At 36.7% G+C, this 24,921-nt stretch overlaps 2 protein-coding genes across 4 annotated transcripts; one reads left to right on the top strand and one right to left on the bottom strand.

The window, feature by feature from the left end:
- Positions 1–251: 251 nt before the first annotated feature.
- LOC136855463 (uncharacterized) lies at positions 252–9,707 on the top strand. 2 transcript variants are annotated; one of them, XM_067132531.1, is made up of 4 exons: positions 252–465; positions 3,072–6,233; positions 8,755–8,859; positions 9,046–9,707. In XM_067132531.1, exons 2-4 carry the CDS (start codon positions 4,191–4,193, stop codon positions 9,634–9,636), a joined length of 2,739 nt encoding a protein of 912 aa, XP_066988632.1. In that variant the 5' UTR covers positions 252–465; positions 3,072–4,190; the 3' UTR covers positions 9,637–9,707. The 2 variants fall into 2 exon arrangements, with proteins under 2 accessions (XP_066988632.1, XP_066988633.1); XM_067132532.1 differs by having other exon boundaries at positions 287–485.
- Positions 9,708–10,560: 853 nt separating this feature from the next.
- LOC136855464 (uncharacterized) lies at positions 10,561–23,904 on the bottom strand. Of its 2 annotated transcripts, XM_067132534.1 has the most exons (11): positions 23,820–23,904; positions 19,047–19,120; positions 18,324–18,764; positions 17,925–18,186; positions 16,855–17,014; positions 15,741–15,922; positions 13,657–13,793; positions 13,220–13,332; positions 12,486–12,737; positions 11,667–11,807; positions 10,561–11,140 (listed from the first exon to the last, which is right to left on the bottom strand). In XM_067132534.1, exons 8-11 carry the CDS (start codon positions 13,329–13,331, stop codon positions 11,037–11,039), a joined length of 609 nt encoding a protein of 202 aa, XP_066988635.1. In that variant the 5' UTR covers position 13,332; positions 13,657–13,793; positions 15,741–15,922; positions 16,855–17,014; positions 17,925–18,186; positions 18,324–18,764; positions 19,047–19,120; positions 23,820–23,904; the 3' UTR covers positions 10,561–11,036. The 2 variants fall into 2 exon arrangements, with proteins under 2 accessions (XP_066988635.1, XP_066988634.1); XM_067132533.1 differs by lacking the exons at positions 13,657–13,793; positions 16,855–17,014; positions 17,925–18,186; ... (1 more) ...; positions 19,047–19,120; positions 23,820–23,904 and having other exon boundaries at positions 10,740–11,140; positions 15,741–15,851.
- Between the last annotated feature and the right edge of the window lie 1,017 nt (positions 23,905–24,921).

The raw sequence follows: 24,921 nt of genomic DNA, 5'->3' as shown, positions 1-24,921 counted from the left end.
CTGAATTGATAATAAAAATGGGAATATTTCTCACTTGCCCACCATACAAAAAACCCAAAGCATTACTTCCTCAGTATTAGATTTAGCTTCACGCAGTAACAATACACAGAAACAAGATGAAAAAGATGAATTATTAATTATTGTACTTCTCAGATATCTGTCTAGAGAGGGAATTTTGAATATAAGGGAATTTACAATAAGGATATGATGCCTCAGTGAAAATAAACTTTAACTTTTAACAATTACAATACAGATCGAAGGAGCCGTTCCAGAGAAACACCTTGCTAATACTACTAATTCAACTGTTATTCTTTATAAATCTTAGTGTCAAGTGACAATATTCCTTTTATTTATCCATTACACAACTGTACAAGATATTGGGTTTGAGGAAGTGTTGGAAAAACAATGAATTAGTAAAAGTACACTAAATGAAGCAACGCTAATTCGCTACGTGTACCATCAATGGTAAGCTAATGGTGTTGAAGGTAGGACATTACTAATTTATTTCTTTTTATCACTAAAAAACAATAGTGGGTGAAAGTTGGTAGGTATTTTGAGTAGAATGGAGTGTAAAGGGTCATGAATTACTTCGGCGGGCCAAGGGGACGAAGCCTCCCAGACAGGTTAGGGCACAGCATCCAAAGTTAGGTTAGGCTAGGCAAAGGTTAATGAAAGTTGAAGGTCAAGACATAGTGTAAAATGTTGGAGAGTAGCAGAATAGGGAGATGGTGTTAGGCGTGAGAAATCCGACGTGAAAATGGGCCAAGCCTAACTTTTCTTAGAAAGCTGTATCTTGACCTAAGCTTTCTAACCTGGCTGTGGGGGCGGCCTTTGTCCCCTGAAGTAACCTAACCTTTAATAGAGCGTCATGCTCTGACTTAACCAGAAATTACCCTCCTTAGCTGACTTAGAGTGCCATGCCCTGACTTGGCCGGGTGATGCTTTGCCCCTGCCAAGTAACCTAATACAAAATATCAAATACAGATTGGTGGGACTAAATTTAGGAGGCGAAGTTATCAAGGGCCTATTTGATTGGCAGTATTGTGGGTGTCGTAAAATTGGCATTGGAATAATTATATATTGGTATGGCAGGTGTCATTTGGAATACAAATTGATTGAAAATAGTCAAATAGTTGTTGTTGTCAGTTCAGAAATAGCAATAGGCTAGGCCTACTGAGAAAAGCACTAGGGTTATTTTCTACAAGCTGGTATAGCAAAGTGGACACCAGCTACCATAGTACATTGCTGATTAAGTCACAAGTTGAATTCAGTACTTGGCAGCCTTTTGGCAAATCTGTTGTTAAAATGACAACCATTCTTATTTGATGTTTGTTATGTTTCTTCTCATAAAGACAGTTGAGAAGACATGGTAACTCATTGTTTTGAAGTGTTCAAACATGCTTTACCCATGGCATCCACTCATGGTAACATGAAACTGCCCTAAACACTTCTAACCTAACCTAACTAACATTCTTACCCATCTGGATGTTTTGTTCAATGCCCCCCCCCCCCATACTCTGATTTTGAAGTTTCCATTGTTGTTCTTTAAACATGGTTAGTTATTTTTGTGCAATTCATTTACTTTTTTGGCATGCTTCATTATTCCCATGACATGCATAAATGGTTATGATTGAATGAAAATGAACAAGAACCAAATGCAATAACTACTCTTGTTTGTGTCATACAGTCAGGCAGTATCTTCAGAACTAAACCATGTAGTTAAATTTTCATATTTAAAGTTCTTTTCACATGTCAGTTACATGAAAATTGCATTTATGTAAGTAAACACATTAATGTCTGTCCATTTACTATCTCTCTGTCTCCCTTGCATTTTGCATGTGATTATTTTATTACAAGTTGTATATAACTCTGTTTATTAATGAACATATTGCATTACCTGTTTACACAAGGTTTCAGCCAATGATATGTGATTGCCCAAGTTCATTTGTGTGTTCTGGACGAGCAAATGCACAGAAAGCACATACAGTAGTTTACCTTTACGTGATGCATACATTACGTATACCTGTACACATATACTGTACATGGTGTATGTATACACATGCACACATACATAGACTGAGACACTGATGGGCATGAAAAGTTCAGACGCAACACAGTTTAAACCGTTATGTTATTTCATAATCTGTTCAAGTTTTTCAGTTTGTTTAATTTTAAGCACGATGAAACACTCAGCCACTGTACTTACAAACTTGCCTATGACAAATCCAGGAATCCTAAGATGAATCTGTCGACTGTACAGTACTTACTACAGTAATTGCAAAGTCCTCTTGTATCACTTACTGAAGCACTGAGGCAAAAAAGGACCAAAGGGAGTGATGGTTACTGAAAGACTGGAAAACAGATTCTTCACATATGCGGGAATAGCAATTTTTTCAGAGGCAAATACATGAGAGTGATTGGAGAGCTGTGTTTGGCTCTGTAGGTTCACAAAATGGGAGGTTGTTAGTTGTGATGTGCCTGACAGTTGACCATGTTCATCCATAGTGAGACTGTCTCTTCATCTATCAAACAAAAGACTGGTGAACCTGGGAATATTGCAGGCTGCAAAATAGGTATATATATATATATATATATATATACACACCTATATTTGATTAATGGGGTTTTGATGAATCATATCTAATTGACAAATGTTTGTTTTTTCCTTTCATATAGGTATATCCTTTTGTATAAGGTAATTTTTAATTATAATTTGTCCATAAAAGGACTTGTAGAACATTGGTACAGAATATTAAAATACTGTACTCCATATCAAGGTTTTGTATGTTTAAATGAACAATTGTAGACAATAAATATGCTACACAACTCTGTAAATAATGTTTAGTATACCGGTCTTACCATGTATATAATTAATATAACTGGATTTAATATGGTGCAGGGAAGAGTACAACTTCAATGGACAAAAATTAAAAGATAGAAAGTAATGCAGTTGAGACTAAAGGTAATTTGCAAAGATTAATCATTACAATGTTTAGCATTTAGAATTATTAATGCTACTGTGGCCTTACTGTTTATGAGTACTAATACATTTACCTCTATCTCCTTTTCAGAATTCAAAGATGGGAGATAATAAGGGCTATTCAGTCACAGATTTAGTTGACCACAAATACTCAAGATTAACTGATATTACTGAAGATAAATATGTAAGACCCCCTGCTTATGCAGAAACCATCGAAGTGTCAACATCTGAAGCTGTCACAACAGGCGACAGAAATGAATGCCTTACGGGAAGAGAGGCTGTTAAAAAGGAAGTATTATCTGGTTATAAAGAATATGTACAGTGCAATGATATTCCAGCATCAAGTTCTGTCATTCAGATCAAATTAGAGTCAGCGGTAGATGGATGTCAGACTGATAATGTGAAGAATGAATTACCCCTAGAGGACAGTGGGGCTTACAAAACGAATGAGGTGGACGTTGGAGTTATGTCAGAAGCTGTCAGGGTTGTTTTGAAATCAGAAGCAAACAAGTATGAAGAATTTAAATGTGATTTGAAACCTGGAGAGTTTATTAATATTGAACCTGGTGAAGAGGCATTTAGCAGTGGTGTCACCAGTTACCAAATTGATTACTCAAATATAAAAAGTTTTGTCGTCTGTGAGCCTATTATATTTTATCATTATGGAAATATTAGCCTAAAATGCACAAAATTAAATAACAGAGTTTTTGTAAAGTCTTTTGAATGCAGTACACTTGGCCTTGGTGACAAAGAAGCGCTGGACAGTATCCAAAACTTCATAAATAGCAAAGTGTGCATTCGACGTTTAGCAGTTGTAGAGAAATTGGATTCTTCCAATATATCAGAGTTCATAGCTGAGGAACCAAGACTAACTCATATCTCGATGCTTATATCATAGTTATACACCTATAGATATATTATCTATCAAAGGTTTTCCCTGGAAGAGCCAATCAAAGATCCGGTAACTCGTAAAACTGTTCAAGAATTTATTGATATATAGAAGAAGCGAAGTTGAAACCGATTAGCAGCGTTGGCTTTGAAAGAAAGTAAAGAGGAAAATTGGTCAAGCTGGTGAATTGCAGGTGAACAGACACCAAGCAGTTTATCAGCAAATATCAAATTTGATAAATCAGAGGATTTATTTGGTGAGAAGAAGTTCTTGAGACTGTCTTATGATGAACATACTGCCTAAGCTTCAACTAGCAGCGTCATGAGCACTGGGGGGCTCTCCCACAGAGCAGATGACCGTTTCAAACTAAAAGTGCCTTCAGACACAGTGGCAGGAACAGTGTTGGCTCGGTTTCACTTGGAATGTGCATCGCTAACTGATAAATGTAAAACTGAATGTGGTGCACCAATCAGTGATGTTACAATTATTAATGGCAAATTTTCATGCTGTGGAAAAGTAAAAGAAACTCAACTCTGTAGCAATTGTGGGATAGACAACACAGTGCAGTGGTACAAAATTGAGAACAACACTACCATCTGTAACTCCTGTTACAAGTTTTATCAGAGACGTGGTGTACACCGTCCCTATTGCAGAAAGAATAATAGAAAGAAAAAGATTCATGAAACTCATACTAAATGCAATTGGAGAATGAAGTTAGAGCTCAGTGGATATGACATTACAAAATGGATTGTGTATCAACATAGCAATAACTCTGAAAAGCACAATGTCGAAGTACCATGTCAGACGAGGCCAACCCTGATGATGAGAGACAAGTGGGATAAATTACGTTCCCTTGCAAAGTTAACTCCAAAGCAAATACTTTTGAGTGAGACCCAAGTTAATGTAATGCCAGAGCTTAAAAGTAAAATGGATTGGTCAACCTTCCAATCAATCAAAACCCGAGCGAACTTGATTGACAGTCGTAAAAAGAATTCGTTGATCAGTGTTAAAGATGGCATTCCAATTTCAGTGCACAGAAAACTCAATCGTATAACTATTGAGAGATATTTTGAACATATTATTTTTCTACAGAGAAAAGGTGCCAATGGAAATAGAGAGTATCACTTGGTAATATCATCAGCTGATAGTATTGAGAATCTTTCAGAACTGGAAATTCCAGTTGAAGGTCATGATGAACAAGCAAAATTCAAGAGTGGAATAATTGTTGTTTATTATGACCCATATGAAGGTGTTGCTGCAGCATTTTTGATATCTTGTATGGAGGGAGGTTTAGGATTAGCCATATCACATGAACTGACTTTCAAAGTTACGGGTACAGATGATCGCTGGTCATCAGTTTTACAGGAGGAAAGATATTCTGAACAAAAGTATGATTTTAAGCCTGCTTGTGTTAAATTAGAAGATCACAGTCATGTAAAAGTTAGTAAGAAATGTCAGGATAGCCAAAGTGGCTCAGTGTTTAACTTTTCAAATATTTTAGATCTTGTTGCTGAAAAACCAAAACTTGTTAAAATATCAGATGTTCGAGTCAGATTGCAGTGTTTACTCCAAGATGGCAGACTCCTTACAAAAGTTTTTCCAAGTACTAGTGAAGGTATTCACAAACCGGAGACTCATAAAACTATTCAAGAATTTATAGATAGTCAAGAGTGTAGAGAGTGGATTATAAGTAAAGGTGTGGAAAACTGGATTAGAATAGGGGAAGTGGCAACAGGCACAGATACAGAACAATATTTGTGTCATGCCATCAAGTCAGAGGTTATGCAGAGATTCTTTTACCGTAAAAATATTATTGACATTATTCCTGATGGCAGTACCATGTTATCAGCAATGAATAAATCAAAGTCTTCACACATAAGACCTGGCATTCACAAAGTTGGTAATAAATTCGCCCTAAAGGTGTCACCAGAAGAAGTTGGGAATAAAGTTGTTGCTACAATGTATCTTGATTGTGCATCAACAAGTGAAAACTGCAAAACAAAATGTGGACAGCCAGTGAATGAAGTGTGTGTTATTGATGGTGTATTCTCTTGTTGTGGAATGCCTAAAGAACAAATACGTATATGTTGCAACTGTTACACAGATAATTCTGATCGCTGGTCTAAACTTGTAGAAGATAGTTTTCTTTGTCACACGTGCCATAATTACTACCGTAAAAAAAATCAACACCGTCCACCTAACATGAGCAAAGGCAAGAGAAAAAAAATTCACGAAAGCCATGTCAAATGTGAATGGAAGATGAAGCTTGAATTGCGGGGTTCGGACATTACAAGATGGCAGATTTACAAGTATCACCTGAATAAAGAAGCTCATGGACCAAAGCCAACTTTATCTCGTAGTAAAGTAAGTGTTTTATTGTCAAGTGGTGCTAGGTTTCTGAAAGGTTTAAATCTATGGAATATAAAGATAATTTGTTTTTACTAGTGTCTTCAGTATTTATTATGGCATCACAAGCCATGAATGTAAATTTGAAATGTACAAATCCCCCAAATCTTTATTTTGCTTGAGTAGGCATATGTAAACAAATATATTACTTAGGTTCTTTGCAGTGTCCCTTCGGCCTCTCGCTGCAACCTGTTTCGTTCCTTTTATTGTACCTCTGTTCATATTCTCTTTCTTCCATCTTACTTTCCACCGTCTCCTGACAATTGATTCTTAATGCAACTGTGAGGTTTTCAAAATGCCTTTCAAACCATTTTACTGTAAATTTCTATTTCAGTACTGAATGACCTTACAGGTCCCAGTGCTTGGCCTTTGGCCTAAATTCTATATTCTATTCTGTTACTCTATATTAGTTTACAGTCGACCCAGGGTATTCGCATGGGATGTATACCACAATCCCCTGCGAATATCTAAAATCTGCAAATACCCGACACCCCTGTAAAAATGCTTACACCTGAGTATTTCGATAGTTTTATCATAAAAAGTGCATTTAGTCACAAAAATGATATGAAAATCACAGTAGTGAAATATTTCTCTATGAAAAATAGCGAATAGGTTAGAATTTTCCTTGAATAAATATGTACAACGTCTCGTTTCATAGAAAAATCCACAAATCACGAAGCGTGTATTGGAACTGTGAATTGCGAGGGGTTCACTGTACTTTATAGTTGAACATATTAAAGTTGTACAAGTATTTATGCGCTAGGATGACTCTCTTTGAATAATTTTTTCATGACCCAGCTGTAAGGATAGTAAGAATGACACTGATTAGTCATCACGAGATTTAGTAAGGGATTTAAGGCTAGCTGGATTGCAGTGGATCTGAGTAGAAGTTAGCTCCTAGATTTTAAGTGCGAGGACTAGGTTGTTTTCATTAAATAAAACGCCTGTGTGTGAAAACAGTACGTAAAGAAACAGAGCTAGAAACGGTAAAGGTCAGTTAACTTAGACAAGATATGTATAACAACAAAGTACATCACATGTATTAAGCCAAACAAGTATGCACTAAAAAGTGATCAAATGAGGAATGTGCTTAATTGTACAATCAAAGTAACTTGAACCTAAGAAGGCCATGGCATGGATGTGGCACAACTTAAGTTTTGAGAATACTGGTTATAAAGTCATCACCCAGTTTAAGTAATGTAAATGTGGTACCCAAGATGACCCACCTGTTCCATCAATTACATAGAGCATTACCAAAAAAAAAGTGTGTTGAGTACCCTGGTTATTTTAGTAGCAGCAATAGTCATTGATTGGGGATGCAGATCAAGGGAGAGCAATGATTAGCATAAGTTTGTCAGGGCTTCCATATTTTATTCAATTAAAATCAGAATTATTCCCAAAACATTTGCCTGATCATAGTAGCAGCTACTATTTACAGTACATTTAATTTAGATGAATGTAAATTGCCCACACAGTATTGTTTATAGGTGCAAGGGCTTTTGATGCCTCCACTCAACATAATCACTCATGAGAATGATACATGGGAGCCCAAGAAACCACTGTATTTCAAGAAAGGTTAACTTAACATCATATGAGAGCTACACCTTGACCAAAGTTACAGTGTCTGAGATCAGAATATTACTTTATTTTCTCATTAAATTTTTTCTATGTTTAATTAGGAAATTGTTTAATTTTCATCATAAAATATTGCTGGATTGTCACTATGAATTACTATTCTTTCTTTGGTTGCATTTGAAGAGTACAAGAGTTTCAGCCAGTTTCTTGTCTCTTGTCTCTATCTTCAGTCTTTGCCTTTCATTCACCTGGTAGTTGTAGTTCCAAGTGACAAAACACTGTCTTGTTCAACAGTAATACAGAATCAGACTTGTGCAACACATCCCATATTTTATTACTTTTAGAAAGAACCATCCAGGTTGGTGGGGACTCCTGGAGACAATTGAAGTAAATGGTTCTTAGTGTAAACTTTATCTCCAAGTGATATCATCAATATTATTATTGTTTAATAATTTGGACATGCCACAGAGTTCAACCCATTTGAACACGAATATGGGAGAGCTCCCATTTGCCTGTTATGAATTACTGGACTCATATTTTGAAACAATTTTTATATTCTTTAAATATACAAGCCTCTGGTATTATCAAAAGTGTTCTCCTTCCACCCGTTCAATCTGTTTCCAGTTGGTATGACATAGGCAACCTAGAGAAGGATAAATAAATAAACAATTCTTCTGTCTAATGATGACTGTTTTTGGGTCACATCACTCTCTCCAAGCAGTGTAGCATTAGTAAAGCAAGAGTACTGTATTTAAATTTTTCAGAAATTTAATGAGGGACAACTTACTGTCAACAAAAATTTTGTGATTCTTCATTGTTTACAAGTTTTTAATCTTTTTTTTTTTTTCAGAGAAAAGATAAACAATAAAGAAAACACCCAAGTTTCTATTTTTTTTTTTTTCAGAGAAAAGCTGAACAATGTAAAGAAGAGAAAACACCAAAGAGAATGAAACTTTTTAATGATGGAGAGCTTCACTTTCCAGTAAAAGAAAGTACCAGAATAATCAAAGTATGTACTACTTCATTTTAGATTTTGTCCTCAAACTTCTGGTTTACACAAGACATTTTAAAAGAAGTTTTTGTAATATAAAACTATTTTTTTCCCACATAGACCTATCAGTATTAATTAGATTTTAAAATTATATGCTACAAGTCAGAACTACTGTACCTTAACAACTGCAATCCTTCTTTCCAGGCATTTCCAAGGTTTGCTGCTGGCTCAGGAGCAGGACGAAGTTTTGAACACAGTGAAAAACCAGATGAAAATGGGTTCCTAATGTACCCCGAAATCAAAGAATACATAACAGGTCTTGTGTTACGTGATATATTTTCGCCAAAAGAAATTAGACATTTTGTTAGCCATTATGCTTGTGAGAATTTTCTTGTCTCAGAGTCAAGTGACAGTAAATGTAGTCCTCAGACTGTTTATGAATTAAGAACACTTGTCAAAGGTTTCATTTACTATGTTCAGTCAGACATTTATGCGCTCTCAAAATCCCAAGAGTCCAAAAAATTGATGATATGTCTAGGAAATGGCTATCCTACATTATATTTTGTACAAGATGAAGAAACTCAGGTGCTTAGAGAAAATATAGAAGTTGTAGAAGTGGGAGATGGTTCTGGTATCAATGGAAATTTAGAATCGAGTGAAACTATTGATCTGGAGGAAAAGCCCAACGGTGAGATTGCTGTGAGAGTCCGGAAATCTTGTGAAGAAAATTCTATAAAGAATACAAAAGCACATGAGGTGCCTTTAAAGATATTTATAACTACGCAAAATAAATAGGTGACTCAAGTTTGTTTGTAATAAGTATTTTATAATGTATAAAAGCAAATTAAATTCCTATAAAACTTAAATTTTTCTCTACTTTATGCTTGTTCTCAATATAACAGACATGAATATAATTTGGAAAACTCCGTAATCAATTTTGGATAAGAAAGGAAGTTTACTTCCATGTCTACCATTTTTGGCAGATCAGTCAACTCTACTGGGTGGAGCCTTTAGATTTTGATACACAATCCACCTTCATGTAAAATTCCCTGGCATATTTCTACCATACATTTAAATTAATGGCTTAGGTCAGTGTCCCAGTCAAGGAGACAACTGGTCACAGCCTTGACAGAATATACAGGCAAGGACATCCCCAGCTCTGAATATCCTGGAAGAACCCCTGAAGGCTCTTTCTGAGACAAAAGAAGGCCCCCTTCACCACACATAAGGGGAAATTATACTGCCAGACAGACAGTATGGCATGAGATCCTTGTTAGGAGTCCTATTTGTGAACTGCTGCATGGCATCATTGAAGAGTGTCTCTTTAGGATGCCCAACAATAGCACTGTTACTCTGATGACACTTACATCCGTCAACAACATGGACCTAGAAACCCCTACAAATTTTGAGGAGTGCTCTGTCCTCCATTTTACATGTGAATAGTGACAACAGTGTCCTTCCCTTTCTCGTTATGTGCATACAACAGACTCAGATAGGGTATGCGACTAAAGTTTACAAGAAACCAACAAATCTGGGCCTCTACCTCAGTGAATCAAGCAAGTGCTTGGACCAGTACAAGAAATCTGTAGTGTACTAGAGTCCATTGTGCCCTTACGAGACATCAGCACAGACGCTCTTCACTAACAGTTTCCCAAATGAAATGGTTGAACAGTCCCCCAGAATTACAGTAAGTAAATGGCATGACAATGAAAACTCCACTAATGAAGACAGCAGAAATGCCAAATTCAAACTTTATATGAAACATAAAAAGGGAATAAGACAAATAGAGAATGCAAAATACAATCATCTCTGATGATGCAGCCAACTTTATACTTCACCTTTTCAATTCTTCTTATTGGCTTATATTCGTCTCATTAGTGGTATGGCCATAGCCAGAATTTTTTTTTTTTTTTTGATTAATACAAGAGTACACAATGAGTTATACAGGCTATTGGCATATCATCCTTGCACAGAACATGGGCTTTCTTTATTTGATGATTGTATTCTGCCCTAACATAATTTACATATGATTTCAGCACTTACAAATTACTACAATACTTGTTAGTTAACCATTACATTACCTTTTGTTAATTAACCTTTGTATTGTGAGTTTCATATAACAGGGAAATATAAAACTTTTTCATTTACAGAGTGCACAAATTCTACAATCAAATTAACAATTTGTTTCTTATTACCTATGAGTGATCATTAGCTCCGAGTGACTTTGATTCCTCTTGGTTAATGCCAGGCACCTCTTGGTTACGAGGCACATACATGCGTTTCTCAGTTTCAGGAGTTCCTGAAAATAAAAGCTAATAGTTTAGTCAATGTAAAGGTGTTTATAAATTAATGGAGAAAGAGGACATGAATTTGATGGGAAATCAAGATTATACTTTCTTCACACTTCTTTGGCAAGATCTTCCTCTGAAATTTTGTCACATCTAATCATCACTTTCTTCCATATCATTACTAAACACTCTAGCATCCTCTCATATTTACAAGCTCCTAAAGCTTTAATAAATAAAGTTTCTTTGTAAGGTCACATTTTAAAAGTCCCTGAAAGAGCCAAGCGTGTAAGTTATTCTCTCTCTCTCTCTCTCTACACAATTGCAACCTAGTAACTTAGTATTATGGAAATATAACCTTTAAATAAAAGAAAGCAGATTCTATTTGGAATCCAAGCTTCACTGAAGATAACGTCCCACAGCCATAAAAACCTCTGAAGGGAATGGTTACTGATTGGTATTGCATGTTAACGTTTTCTTGATTTAACTAGTAAAATCAAACGGTTAGTTTTTATGACAGTGAGATTTGAAAGCCAATACCTCTAGATGGCACACACAGCCTTAGGGAAATTACATGGCCAATGAAAGCCAAGAATGCCAATCCACTGGCCATGAGGTACATATATGGTCCTCCTACTTCATTGTAGATAAGTCCACCTAGGAACAGAGCTACAGCATATCCTGCAAAAGAGAGAGCTACATCAGCTAAATATATATAGTAAACAATTCTGTCATTAATTTTTTTTATATATAAGTGGGAGGCTACAATGGCAAATATAATTCCTTAATGTCCTACCTGCTATTCTCATTAAAACAAAGATAATCATAGTATTTATAACCCTTCATGGTTGGATTTATTCTAAATTATTCTATGACTATACTAAACAGAAGGATCTTCACTGTATATCTTTGTCCCCCCAAGTGGGAATACAGCCTAATGTGGCTTGCATGGCACACTGTACGCAACACTAAAGGCATTTTGAAGCGTCCATGCTTAGGCCACCTGCCACAATTCTTTCTGCCTTCTACTTTTCACCTGTTCCCAGGGAGGCTCATTAGGATAATATACAACTGAAGTACATTCACAACAACAACAACAATACAGTAAATAATAAAAATATTAAAAATAATAATAACAACAATAGAGTAATAAAATTTCTCTCATTCTTTCCTCAGGACTGCCACTCAGATGAAACAAAAATCCCACTTATTATTGACAATCTTTATGAATAGTTACAAATGAACTGTAAGTTTGTGAAAAGAAAATCAAATGCAACTCTGATAACAATTATAACAAGGGGATGGTTAAAATCATTAGCGTTTTTGTTAATATTACAGTACTACAAAAATAGCACTCACCAAAACTCTCATAGCAGATGTTGATAACACTCTGTACAGTATTTGAAGTTCCAGTTGGTGCAATTTGTGCAGCATAAGCAACAATTGCTGCATAACCAAGACCATAGCAAGTCCCATTTAGTAGTTCTGGCACCAAGGTTACCCATACTGAACCATATTTACCGACGACAAACAACCCGAGTTTATGGAAAATGTGAGTGAAGAACACAAGAGAAATCACTCTTTGTGCACCCAATTTTTTCATGAACCATCCTGTAATTAAAAGAGGTTATTAAAGTGAGAAAATTCTTGCAGTATTGAAAAAAGGAATCTATAATTATAAGAAGGCAAGACCTAGAGATTCAGTATGTTTATAATGCTTATCCTATACTTTTAAAACGATGATTACAATAAAGATTAAAAGCAAATCTTGTGAGTGTAAAATGAAGATCCCAAAATGAATAACGAATGGTATTTACAGTCACAGATATTTACAAATCCACTTTTCACACCTTTATACTTGAACTTTCTCCTATGACAGATCTACACCACATTTTTTTCAGATGTTCATTAACAAATTGTACTCTATTGGGAAGTTCTTAAGATGTGCACTATTATGGAAACATTTTTCTCAAAAAATCATCACATACAGTCAAAAAAAAAAAATACCTGCTATCAGAGATCATCAAATGATAAGAGGTGGATATGTTTTTATTGAGTAGCAACCAATATACTCTATCCTATAACATACATACCGTGAGCAAACATAACGGGTACTTCAGCTAAACTTGAAACCAAGAGAGTGAACCCTTGCAGAAATTTCATATGATCAACAGCACTAGTACCCTTTGCCATGTCCTCCTGCATTCTGAAATCAGTTTAAACATGCATTACAAGGGAAATGATAACAGAACAACAGGTTTGTGTGTTGATTTAATAACTTAATAATCTTTCATTAAAGTTTTCATCTCCATTTATCTGTAAGTTTTTAATAAAAACATGATTCACATGCATTATTCTCACCCTGTTATCCCAAAGTAAAAAAATTATAAACATTCTCACCATGTTATCCAAAAGTAAAAAAATTATGAAAATATTATTGGCGTAATATAGCACCTCCTTTCCGTACAACTATTAATTACATACAGTATCTACTGAACTTTCAAAGAAACCTAATGCCACCTTAACTTACAAAAATATGAAGTGAACTCCAATACCATCAAAAAATCCATTAAGGATTACGAAGCAGCAAAAGATGAAAAATCTAGATTGCTTTAGAAGAGGCCGAAGATTTTTAAAAATACCTCTCTCATCTTTGATTTTAGGGACCTGTTATGGGAAAAAGAATGTGAACTTAGTTTTAATCCCCAAAGCATAAGAGCATGCAAGCCATATATTAAAAAACTTAAATAAAAGTCGGGGTGTCTTTGAACCAAAGGCTTGCAAAGTCCAGAGAGAGATAATAATGCAAAATAAAAATGTTGCCCAATGCTGGGTGGTCAGATGGCAAACCTGAAGAGCACATGAGACCCTACTAGTCATGATCCCTAATTACAGCTTCCCCTGTAGGGGGTTAGCACCATCAGTGCACCTCATGTGGTACAATGTAGGCATTACTTAAGGGTCTTTGCAGCATCCCTTCGGCCCCTAGCTGCAACTGCTTTAATTTCTTTTACTGTAACTCCATTCACATTCTCTTTCTTCCATCTTACTGTCCACCCTCTCCTAACAATTGATTCATGGTGGAACTGCGAGGTTTTCCTCCTGTTATACCTTTCAAACTTTTACTGTCAATTTCCGTTTCAGCACTGAATGGCCTTAGTTGCCCCAGAGCTTGGCATGTATGCCTATAATCTATAAATCAATCAGAACCTAGTTACAGCTTCATTCCTCTTCCCTGTTAACTGTATTTAGTTTATTAATTCACTTTTCCCTGTCATTAGTGGTTATTGTCCTCTCCCCTAGTATTTTCTTCAACGGCTTCCTTTACTTCCAGTCCCATCCTTCTGTACCTATTAACTTCCCAATAATGATTACACTAATTACAAGTCATCCTCTATTTGTTCTCAGCCCTTCACCGAAGTTTGTTCCTAGTCTAGCCTAATCTTGTATAATGCTATTAATACATCTCTGAACTGTTTCTGAACACTGCAGACATAAATGGTTCCATTCTCATGCTCCTAATATCAACTTAAATTCTCTATCTTTTTCTTGTACACCCATTTGCACAATGACAATTGGAAATTTAGAAATGGAACCTTTATAAACTATCAGAATTTTGGGCTTAGAAGTACAGTAATTAGTTACAAGTCTTGGAAAAATTATCTTATTATTCTGGCTGAGGGTACTTCTAACGTGAAAAGTGAGAACTGAATTGAACTGAATATAGAATTTAGGCCAAAGGCCAAGCACTGGGACCTATGAGGTCATTCAGTGCTGAAACAGAAATTGACAGTAAAGGGTTTCAAAGGTGTAACAGGAGGAAAACCTCGCAGTTACACTACGATTCAATTGTTAGGAGGGGCCAAAGGCACGCTGCAAAGAACCTTAAGTAATGCCTACGGTGCGCTTCATGAGAAAAGTGAGAAGTGAGGAAAGAGAATATGAAAGGAGCGAAAGGGGTGCAGCTATGGGCTGAAGGCATGCTGCAAAGAACCTTAAGTACCGCATGAGAAAAGTGAGAAGCTCCTTTGGATTTATGTTTTTATACATGAGGAGGCTTTTCGCCTACTTTTCTGACAGAACAAAATACAAGACAGCCTTTTGTTTAATACTACATGAACCACCTTTAATTTCTAACCTGGATTTACCTTACCTTTGTCAAAGGGTTACCGTGCTCTACATGTCCTGTAAATGCTACTTTGGACATTGCTCTCAAGAGCTAGCTGATTATACATGCTCTCATACATACCAGGCTTTACAACCCCACAGATCCCGTATTGAAGTTTAAAAGCTCAGCAATCGACTGCATTAACCAGCCCTTCATAATGCTTACTTTCCTAATGTGGGACTCATGCTTTCCTTCTCTACTTCCTGACTATCTGAATTACTTAAAACAATTTTATGAACTCTTAAGGAGAAGTTCAGTAAGACACTTCTTGCAGGGGAGCAGAAAGAAAATGTATAATGATAATAATAATGTAATAATAATAAATAATAGTAAATATATAACAAATACTGTAATAACTAATAATAATAATCACGTAATTAAGCTATCGAGTCTTACCTAATAATAACTAATAATAATAATCACGTAATTAAGCTATCGAGTCTTACCCTAAGATATGCTGTTGATAAAATCAAATCTAGAGCACCTAAAATAAAGCACAGGAGAAAGGCAGAGCGTAGTCTTTGGTGGCTGAACTTCCCTGACCACCAGTCTACCAAAGGCCACTAATAGCCATTACTCCCCATCCAATGGTCCTCAAGCCCTCTGAGATACAAAGATCCGTCGTTCTCTGAAAAGGACAAGTTGTTGCAAAAATCCTTCCTTTATTCCCTGATTAATCTAATGTAAAGGTTTTTAATCAGTAAGTACATATACAGTACATCATTTTCCACATCTCTAAACATCAAAGGAATAATCCTATTTTTAATACAGTTCCATCAAAGGTTTTATCATGTTTTCATTTCTCATATGTTACAGTACACACTTGAGCACTGATTCTCTGTATGTATTCTACTTATTGAACATTGTGCCTGATGGAATGCAAAGTAATTTGTAATAAAATGCACTATTAATGGGTTCAAAGTAGTACGATTAGTTTTAGTGGGAAAGCATAGATGCAGCTACTAAGTGGAAAGGGCAAACATCGGTTCAAGATTAACTACTTGTCTTGTAAATATTAATTGTTAACTGAGAACTGCAACAGCCCTGAGAATTTGATGCACGGGAAATATGTCACACTGAGGTTGAAGCCAATGAATTGAATAACGGAAGGTAAACGAGAAATTTGAGTTTCATAAACCCCAAAGAATCAGTCAGACCTACCTGCTTAACTTGCTGACTCTCATAAACTGTTTTTCAAGGTGACAGAATTATACTGACAGACTGTATACATACTTGTTAGAGTTCTGAAGTTACAATGATGTAAAAATATTATTTTCTTTTTTCATTCTGTAAAATTTGTATTAACCTCATAAAACAATTACAATGATCACTACATGAGGTTCACTAGATTTAATCAGGCCTGTTCTGTCCTGGATTTTAAGGTAAACAAGAGCAGGTAGTTCTGTTTAAGGGCCTAATGATTGCTGTAGAATGTAAAGTATGCTCCACCTTGAGATGACTTCACAATATTGCACATTATGCATTAATTTATTTACAAAGGTTTATTGTGTCTCAGTCCCTAATAGTAATACTGAAGGGAAGTAGACAGATTCCACTTGCCTACGATATCCACTGTGATAGCATCTGTGATTGAAACAGCAGTGTGGAAATGTCGTCTGTCCTGCAATCAAAAATACTGCCAGCAACCAAAACACTTCTTTGCAAGGCTCTCCAATAACTTCCATCTTCGGAAACAAACTGCCTCTCAAAATACTGTATGCTATGTGGCAACAAGAACTTATGAATCAGTAGCAGTGTGGGTCCAACTTATAAGCCATTCTAAGTTATGTAAAGAGCTTATAAACAAGTAAAAATCATAACAGATTGCTGCATTGTGGAAAGTGTAAAGCTATTTCTGCTTGAATTAATCATTAATTGCCAAGAAGGCAACTGTTGAAAAATAAAATATTACAGGCAGTCCCTTAGGTTACAGTGGTCTCGGGTTACGACAATCCGACTTTAAGGCGCTGGCTCATGGTGATGTTAATTAACTTGATTTTACGGTGCCAATACTAGTTTATATGCCACACTTTCCCATTATTATTATGATGTTTCCCATTTGCGGCATTTCTTGCCGGGAGTTATGGCACGCGCTGAACAGAACCCCAGACGTAAACAAGGGACTGCCAGTAATACTAATTCATATTGCACAAAAAATTTTATGTAACAAAGGGAAAGCATAATATAATCTATTCTGGGTAAGGGCATTTACTAATTAGTGGTAATACAATTAAAAATGCACAACACATTCTGCTTTTCCTCTCACAAATCTAGACATTCTTGTGTGGGTAGTGCATCAACGTCTTTCTCTCTCTAATTCATTCAGTGCTTACTACCATGAAAGAGGTGGTGAGAAAAAATGAAAATTGTAGTATGTATAAATTATGGAGCATGTAGCTTTATGACTAATTCCCCTAGGAGATCCATTCCTATGGCCTCTAATATTATTCAACCCCTATTTACCATATTCCATGTACTGTACTAGTGTAAGCTCAACTTTGGTGCCAAACCCAGGTTTAGCCATCAAGTTCAGCAGCCATTTACAAAATGCCCTCATAGTCATGTGCTGATACGCTGCTCGAATAGGGGTTTAGCACAGCAAATGTAAAAATCTTTTACACAACACATACCTTACATTAATTTGTAGATATCTGATTGGTATTTGGACCCCTTCTATTTGGTACAGCTGATTACTTGTGAAGTTTTGCATCTTCTGGTTATGCACAAGTTCATCCCCGACCCTAGTCGAATGACTGGAAGCTTGCTTACCAGTATACCATGAGACTAGATTGACACTGAAATATTCATCTTTTCTCTGGTTTTGGTCACATTTGAACAATACCATGGATCACAAATGAATGTGCACTCCTTTCCACTGCTGATGTCAGTTACCTGTTTTAAATATTCAAATGTAAATTAACCATTTTTTTATCCAAGTGCAAAGAATGATTGTCAGAATAAAGACAGATGGTTTAGGCACAACAGAGTAATAGAAGAATAGAGCAAAATTTGAATATTCTACAACTTACTACCATCATTATCAGCCAAGAGCAACAACTGTCCGTGAAGGCTTGAATTAGTTTCGGTATCATGTTGGAACAGACGATAATTCTTCGAGTAATTCATGATACCAGTACTATGTTCAATTGTGCCTTCTTTCAGTAACATTCTCCTGATTGTAGCTGCTGTTTCGTAAGAAACTAACATCGCTTAGCAATCTTCCTCTTATCTGGAACGACTTTTGAAGCGCGGGTATGAACTTGATGGAGCTGCAGGCGGTCACCATGACACCCACGGTGGCTAAGAAGAGTACCTTTCTGTAGGAAGGGAAGGCATCAGCTAATGCAGCAATCAGCGGCTTCCAACGATGGTGAACAGAATGGCAAAAGCTAACAGGGTTCCTTGCAAATGGCAGGGGAATACCCAACTGCAATGCAAGAACTAGGACGAATGAAAGAATTAAAATATACCTGCAATGAAAAAATAAATCAAAAGTGCACAATGTTATTCCTTTTTTTTTTAATCTTAGAAAGTCATATCAAGAGTTCTGTTTATAATGAAACTGAAGTTTCTTTTTTTAGTTATTTATACAAAATCGATTCATGCACTGTTGCTATACAAATTCAACACTACTACTATGTCATTATTCAACATGAATTCCAATGTCAAAGGAACCTCTTTCATTATTATTTGAGCTAAAAATAATCCCCAACTTGTAATGGATTACTGATAATTCAAGGGCGAATACTCACACCCAAAAAAGAGGAACATATGGCCCTTCAGGGAAGCAACCCCCTTGTTTATGAGCATTTTGGAAGTCCTTCAGCTGCAGGAAGAGAGGCAGGGTTGAGAATAATGGACATGACTTTATAATACCTATTAAATGATACAATGTAGCTCACTAAATGAAATCTCCTACTTGGTTACTGATGTGTTCTGTGACGTCATTAAGACAACTTTGTAAATGCCAATATTTTCAGTTTTAATTTGACCATTATGTTTAAAACTATTATTTTGAAATTACGACTAATACTATAGTTGACACTGGTCACACAATTGAGAGTACTTCGATTAATAGTAACCTTGCATTGATTTAAAATACATTCGGGGTTTCGATTAAACTGATCTTGATATCCTTTCATTGGTGAAAAATATCTTAAGAAATTACAAGCAATGGCAGTAAGTTTATAAGATTAAACTACTGTATGAATAAACTGATGGTTAGAACGTTTAAACGTTAAAGTGTGTGGCCTATATATATATTTTTATTTAGAGTAGCTCACTACTATTAATAATAATACAGTTGTCTGTCTAAACAAGGCAACAGCAACGTCAAAATATGAAAAAATAGTCCAGAATAATAATGACTTTATTCACCTGAAACGCAACAAAGAGCATTAACTCACGTTTTGTTCAGTTATATATATATACTATAAAAAACAGAAAAAATATCACATATCACAGATTCTATCCTCTGTTCAATGCATATTTTCCGCTTGTTTTACCGTCATCATTTCAGGTGCTTTCAACAACTTGAAAAAATGGACACTTTCACGAAAAAGAGAAAACACCCTATCGGTTAACTTCGATGTGTGACCACTTGGCGAATTGAACAAATGGCACACTCTCCCCCTTCTTAAAATCATAATAAACACCATTCTCACGGAGCCATTGAACAATTAAATATTTTAGGAGTCTATATGTTTCACTAAAATCAATGTCGATACACGCAGTCAGCTTTCATTATTCTTGTAGACTAAGACGAACGTATTTCTTAAAACTTGTATGACTAAGTTGAGCGACATACTGGCTGGGTGTTAACTGGTTTATTGGTTGTTCCTTACTGAGATAAATGTACAGAATCTTGAAGATGTTATTGACGCGTGCGAGCGGTAATGTAGCGTCTACACAGACAGGTAAACGGACATAAAGGTTCAGATATCTGGTTTGTTAGACAAACAGATTTATCAAGAGACATGATTAACATACGGTGATGAAACATACATCAGTGGAAGGGTCAGGAAATTCTATGGCCAATTGTATGAGATTCAAGACACATTAATGGATACAATGCAATAGCATAATAAATGCGAAATGAGAGACCTTTGGCGTCTTCACAAACAGAAACATACACAGTTTGATACAGAAGATTCATTGGAACATTATGAGTACATGATTAGAATGTATGGCAATGCAAGTAGTAGTGATTGTACATACGTTAAGACAACAATGCTTAGGGAGAAACAGACGGAAATATTGTATGGTTGAAATCGCGTTCCGTAGAGAAAGAAAACGAGACGCTTGTTTTGTCCTGTCGACTCCGATGATGACGATCGACGAACACACACGTGTTTGAAGAGACAGCGTCGGGGCTTGCTAAGTAAAGACGTAACGTCTGATTGTTTGAAGAGACGGCGTCGGGGGGCGACGGGTCTTAGTCTCACAAGCGAGGCATTTATGCGGGAAATTATCTTACGAATTGTAGTTGGCTCGAAGGGCTTGGGCTAGGGGCGGTAGGAGGCTGAAGGCGGCAACGGCCAGCAGGAGCTCGAGGAGGACGGAGCTGGTTGAAGGGTGACGTCGGATGATCTTCGGTGGCGGTTCTGAAGGATGACGGCGGCGATCCCTGGTAGCCAGCTCGAGAGGGGGGCGGCAGCAGGCTGAAGGGATGACGTGGCTGGTCCTTCGTTGGTCAGCTCGTCCAGTACGAGTGCGGGGGCGGTTTGGTTTCCTGGAGGAGGTATCCAGGGCTCGGTGGTGGAGTGGGTCATCTCGGAGGGTCGGATCAATACTGAGAACTCAGGAACGGCGGGAAACAGCGAGGCGGCGAAGGGTCTATCAGGCGGGTCGTCATCTTGGGTCGGCTGGGTCCTTCGAGTCACCCGGGGTCACCAGTGTAAAGACTGGGGAATGAGCGACATACTGGCTGGGTGTTAACTGGTTTATTGGTTGTTCCTTACTGAGATAAATGTACTGTTGTTGTTGTTTTAGATTTAGCTGGTTTGTGCCAGCACGGGCTCTTTAAGCTTCTAGTGCAGCGATGATGAGTCTGTGAGATGGGTAGAATGAAAACTTTATTATGATACATGAAAGTGATTTTGGTGGGGGTATAAATGTACAGAATCTTTTGAAGATGTTATTGACGCGTGCGAGCGGTAATGTAGCGTCTTACACACAGACAGGTAAAACGGACATAAAAGGTTCAGACATCTGTGTTTGTCGGCAGACAAACAGATGGCGATATCAAGAGACATGATTAACATACGGTGATGAAACCTCAGTGGAAGGGTCAGGAAATTCACATATGGCCAATTGCAAGATTCAAGACACATTAATGGATACAATGCAATAGCATAATAAATGAAATGGAGAGACCTTTGGCGTCTTCACAAACAGAAACATACACACAGTTTGATACAGAAGATTCGTTGGAACATTATGAGTACTGATTAGAATGCTTGCATGTAAAATTAGTGGTGATTGTACATACGTTAAGACAACAATGCTTTAGGAGAAACAGACGGAAATATTGTATGGTTGAAATCGCGTTCCTGTAGAGAAAGAAACGAGACGCTCCTGTTTTGTCCTGTCGACTCCGATGATGACGATCGACGAACACACGAACACACGTGTTTGGAAGAGACAGCGTCAGGGCTTTACAAACTCAACATGAACAGGTTTTTTTTTTTTTTTTTTTTTATCTAGAAAGCTCTAAGTAAAAATGAAAACAAGGTCCTGGTACCTCTAACTATATAAATATTACAGAAGAATCACGCTCATGTACATTATATTCAGAAAATTAACTAAAGATGAGGTATGCCCAACCGGTTACGCGCACCACAACTTTCTGCAAACTAAAAGAAGTGATATCTCTTGTCATGCGCCTCAAACCGTAAGAATCCGGTACATATCACTTAGATGAAAAACTTAAAAAGTAACCCTATATATTTAATACATAAATTTAAATATTAAATGGAAAAACAAATAAGGAAACGGAATCCAATGCAAAAGGTGTTTTGCGTGGATCTTCTAATCTTACACTTAAACTAAAATTGCCGGTAACTAGAGCGTCGTCTGAGCACAGACGCATACTAGCGCTATCTGTACGCAAAAAGCCGAACTATGAATGTAAAAAAAAAAAGTACGATTGCTTAACATAATGACATTGTCGAGAAATTTTTTGACAATATTTAGTGGACTGTATGAATTTTCTGATTCTTAGCCTGGATGTTATAGGCTTGGGATGTGCAGTTCCACAGACACGACTACAAACCTCAGATTCAGGTGTTGGATCATATTTTCATTGCAAAAATTAAACTCTACTGATGCCCCGGCTGTGCACATCTACATCTAACAACTAAACCAACACAAACTAGCAACAGCCATGCTAACAAGTGGGCCTCGTGGCCAAAGGAAACACGTATGCAAAACTTAGCAGCAAATTACCACCACTTCCGGACATAGGCGACTATCTCTTAAGTTCTTCAAATTGTAGTAAAAAACACTTACCTGGAAACAGAATTCTAGGCTACCTTCTCTGATCACTCGTTCCTCTGACACGCTCAGAGTCTTCTCGGTACAAGGATTACTTAATACAATTCGATAAGTGGCGCTGGGATTCGCGGCTGCGTACGTGTTTCCGGTGCACCAGCTTTCCAGCATCACACCCACAGGATGCTGCCTGAATGAGGGGTAGCTAAAGGAAGGGGCGTTCGCCGCTCGACCTTCGCTTTTATAGTCGCGTCAAGGGACGCTTCTGGAACATTTTCCACCATCACCGAATTACAAAAATAATTTTTATTACCAGAACGGCGAGCAGAGAAGGTATTCAAAATTAATGATGCAAATATTGTTGCATGTTACACTATTTACAAAGGGGTGCAGAGCAAAATACATATCGAAATGATCAATCGAAAAAACGTCGCGTCATCCACGTCCTTCCAAATTGCGTGTCTGAAGGACATGTAAAGGGCGTGAACGATTTGACTCCCGCGAGTACTGAACGATGTTTAAAACAACAAAATTATGCGCAGTAATTTTTGACGACAGACATTGTAAGTATATATGCTGTTATATTAGAAGGAAGTAAAAAAAAAAAAATCCACAGATATTTCTGTATCTATAGACATACCATGTCATGTTCTAAATCTATTTTTTTGTAAGCTAATGGAATCTGACGAAAAGCAAAAGTACATTTTATTCCTTCGGTAAATTTTGTACACAGGTTAAGTATAAGTATACTTGGTAAATATAGTTTATTGGGTGTACTGGATAAATTCTGTATACTGGACAAAAAAGGTACATGGGAAAATTTTGTTCACTAGGTACATTTTGTTCATTAGGCACTTTTGGTAAATTTTGTTAATTTAATGGTGACTGAGAACTCGACATACAGATTCGTAAATATCAACTGATTTTTAGGATCACTTGATTTCGACTTCGTATTGAATAATCAGCATATATTCACTTTACAGTTAGCAATATTTATATTTTACGAAGAAGAAGATTCATTGGTATCACCCTACCGTAATGTGCGGATTCTTGACTGAACAAAACCGCCGCCACCATCACACCAGTCAGCTGGACTGCCGGAGCTCGCTCATCCGTTATATCATGAGACGTGCTTCGTATTAAGAGGCTCCTAAATTCAAGGTCAGTCATCAAAGCCACTTGAGGGCTCTGATGAATTCAATGCCACGGTCTAGGGTTTGAATCAACATGCATGTAACGAGGTCAGGCTTCTTTTCTCCCCTGACACCGGGACACACACAACTCGACCTCTCTCGTTTATACTGCTGAGGTTCCAAGTTTATAAATAAATATATAAATATATAAAATATATATATATATATATATATATATATATATATATATATATATATATATATATATATATATATATATCTCATGACATTTCATCTTAGAAGAAACTAGTCTAATGAATACTGACATCCTGGTTTCTCTGCAAATCTTCTGGGACGAGAATGCTAGCCCCCAGTCTTTCTTCACCCTGGCAGGGACCCACAGCAGTCGTCTAGCAATCCGATACACAACTCACTGCTTAGGCAGCACGATGGATTTTTTTCAGGAATCGGGACAAATGACCTTTTTTTCCTCGTAGGACAGAATCCTGGTCTTTCAGTGTTGAGGAGAAGACGTGAACAATGGGCAAAGGTCAAAGGGACAGGGAACCTCTGCATCTGAATGGTTTCCCACTTGGTCCAGGTCTCCATCTGTGACCTTTTCAACTTCCTTTCTACAGACCTTCGACTTACTACCTCTACATTTTAGACTTTTAAACACATCCAAACTATCTCAGTCTTTGAGATAAGTGAATTTTTCAGCATCCTCCTCACTTGTAATACGATCTTCCCAATGCATTTCAGCCTTCAATACTAGTATTCTAAAATTATGTCTTTTTCAAAATCCTGCTTTCTTGTATAAATGCCACTATCTCCTCTGTAGAGCATTACAGGCCTTATAAATGCATTGTAGATTTCTGCTCTTTTTCACTAATGGAATACTCTTAGTGACCATTAATCTAGCAATTTCTTTTACTTCATCTCTTTCTTACTGGCCACTCAATACCAGATTCACAATCTTGCGTGTGTCTCAATACAGACAGAC

This window comes from Macrobrachium rosenbergii, chromosome 31, assembly GCF_040412425.1.
Source record: "Macrobrachium rosenbergii isolate ZJJX-2024 chromosome 31, ASM4041242v1, whole genome shotgun sequence".
NCBI lineage: Eukaryota > Metazoa > Arthropoda > Malacostraca > Decapoda > Palaemonidae > Macrobrachium > Macrobrachium rosenbergii.
Note: the sequence above shows the minus strand (reverse complement) of the source record. Positions and strands in the feature narration are given on the sequence as shown.

What these genes read in the sequence shown, in the direction of transcription:
- LOC136855463 (XM_067132531.1), top strand. Translation starts at nt 4,191, where the DNA reads ATGAGCACTGGGGGGCTCTCCCACAGAGCAGATGACCGTTTCAAACTA. An exon ending in CAACTTTATCTCGTAGTAAA is followed by an intron (nt 6,234 to 8,754) that starts GTAAGTGTTTTA and finishes TTTTTTTTTCAG; the next exon opens with AGAAAAGCTGAACAATGTAA. An exon ending in AAAGTACCAGAATAATCAAA is followed by an intron (nt 8,860 to 9,045) that starts GTATGTACTACT and finishes CCTTCTTTCCAG; the next exon opens with GCATTTCCAAGGTTTGCTGC.
- LOC136855464 (XM_067132534.1), bottom strand. Translation starts at nt 13,331, where the DNA reads ATGCAGGAGGACATGGCAAAGGGTACTAGTGCTGTTGATCATATGAAA. An exon ending in ACCCGTTATGTTTGCTCACG is followed by an intron (nt 12,738 to 13,219) that starts GTATGTATGTTA and finishes TTTTAATTACAG; the next exon opens with GATGGTTCATGAAAAAATTG. An exon ending in GCTGTGTGTGCCATCTAGAG is followed by an intron (nt 11,141 to 11,666) that starts GTATTGGCTTTC and finishes TTTTATTTTCAG; the next exon opens with GAACTCCTGAAACTGAGAAA.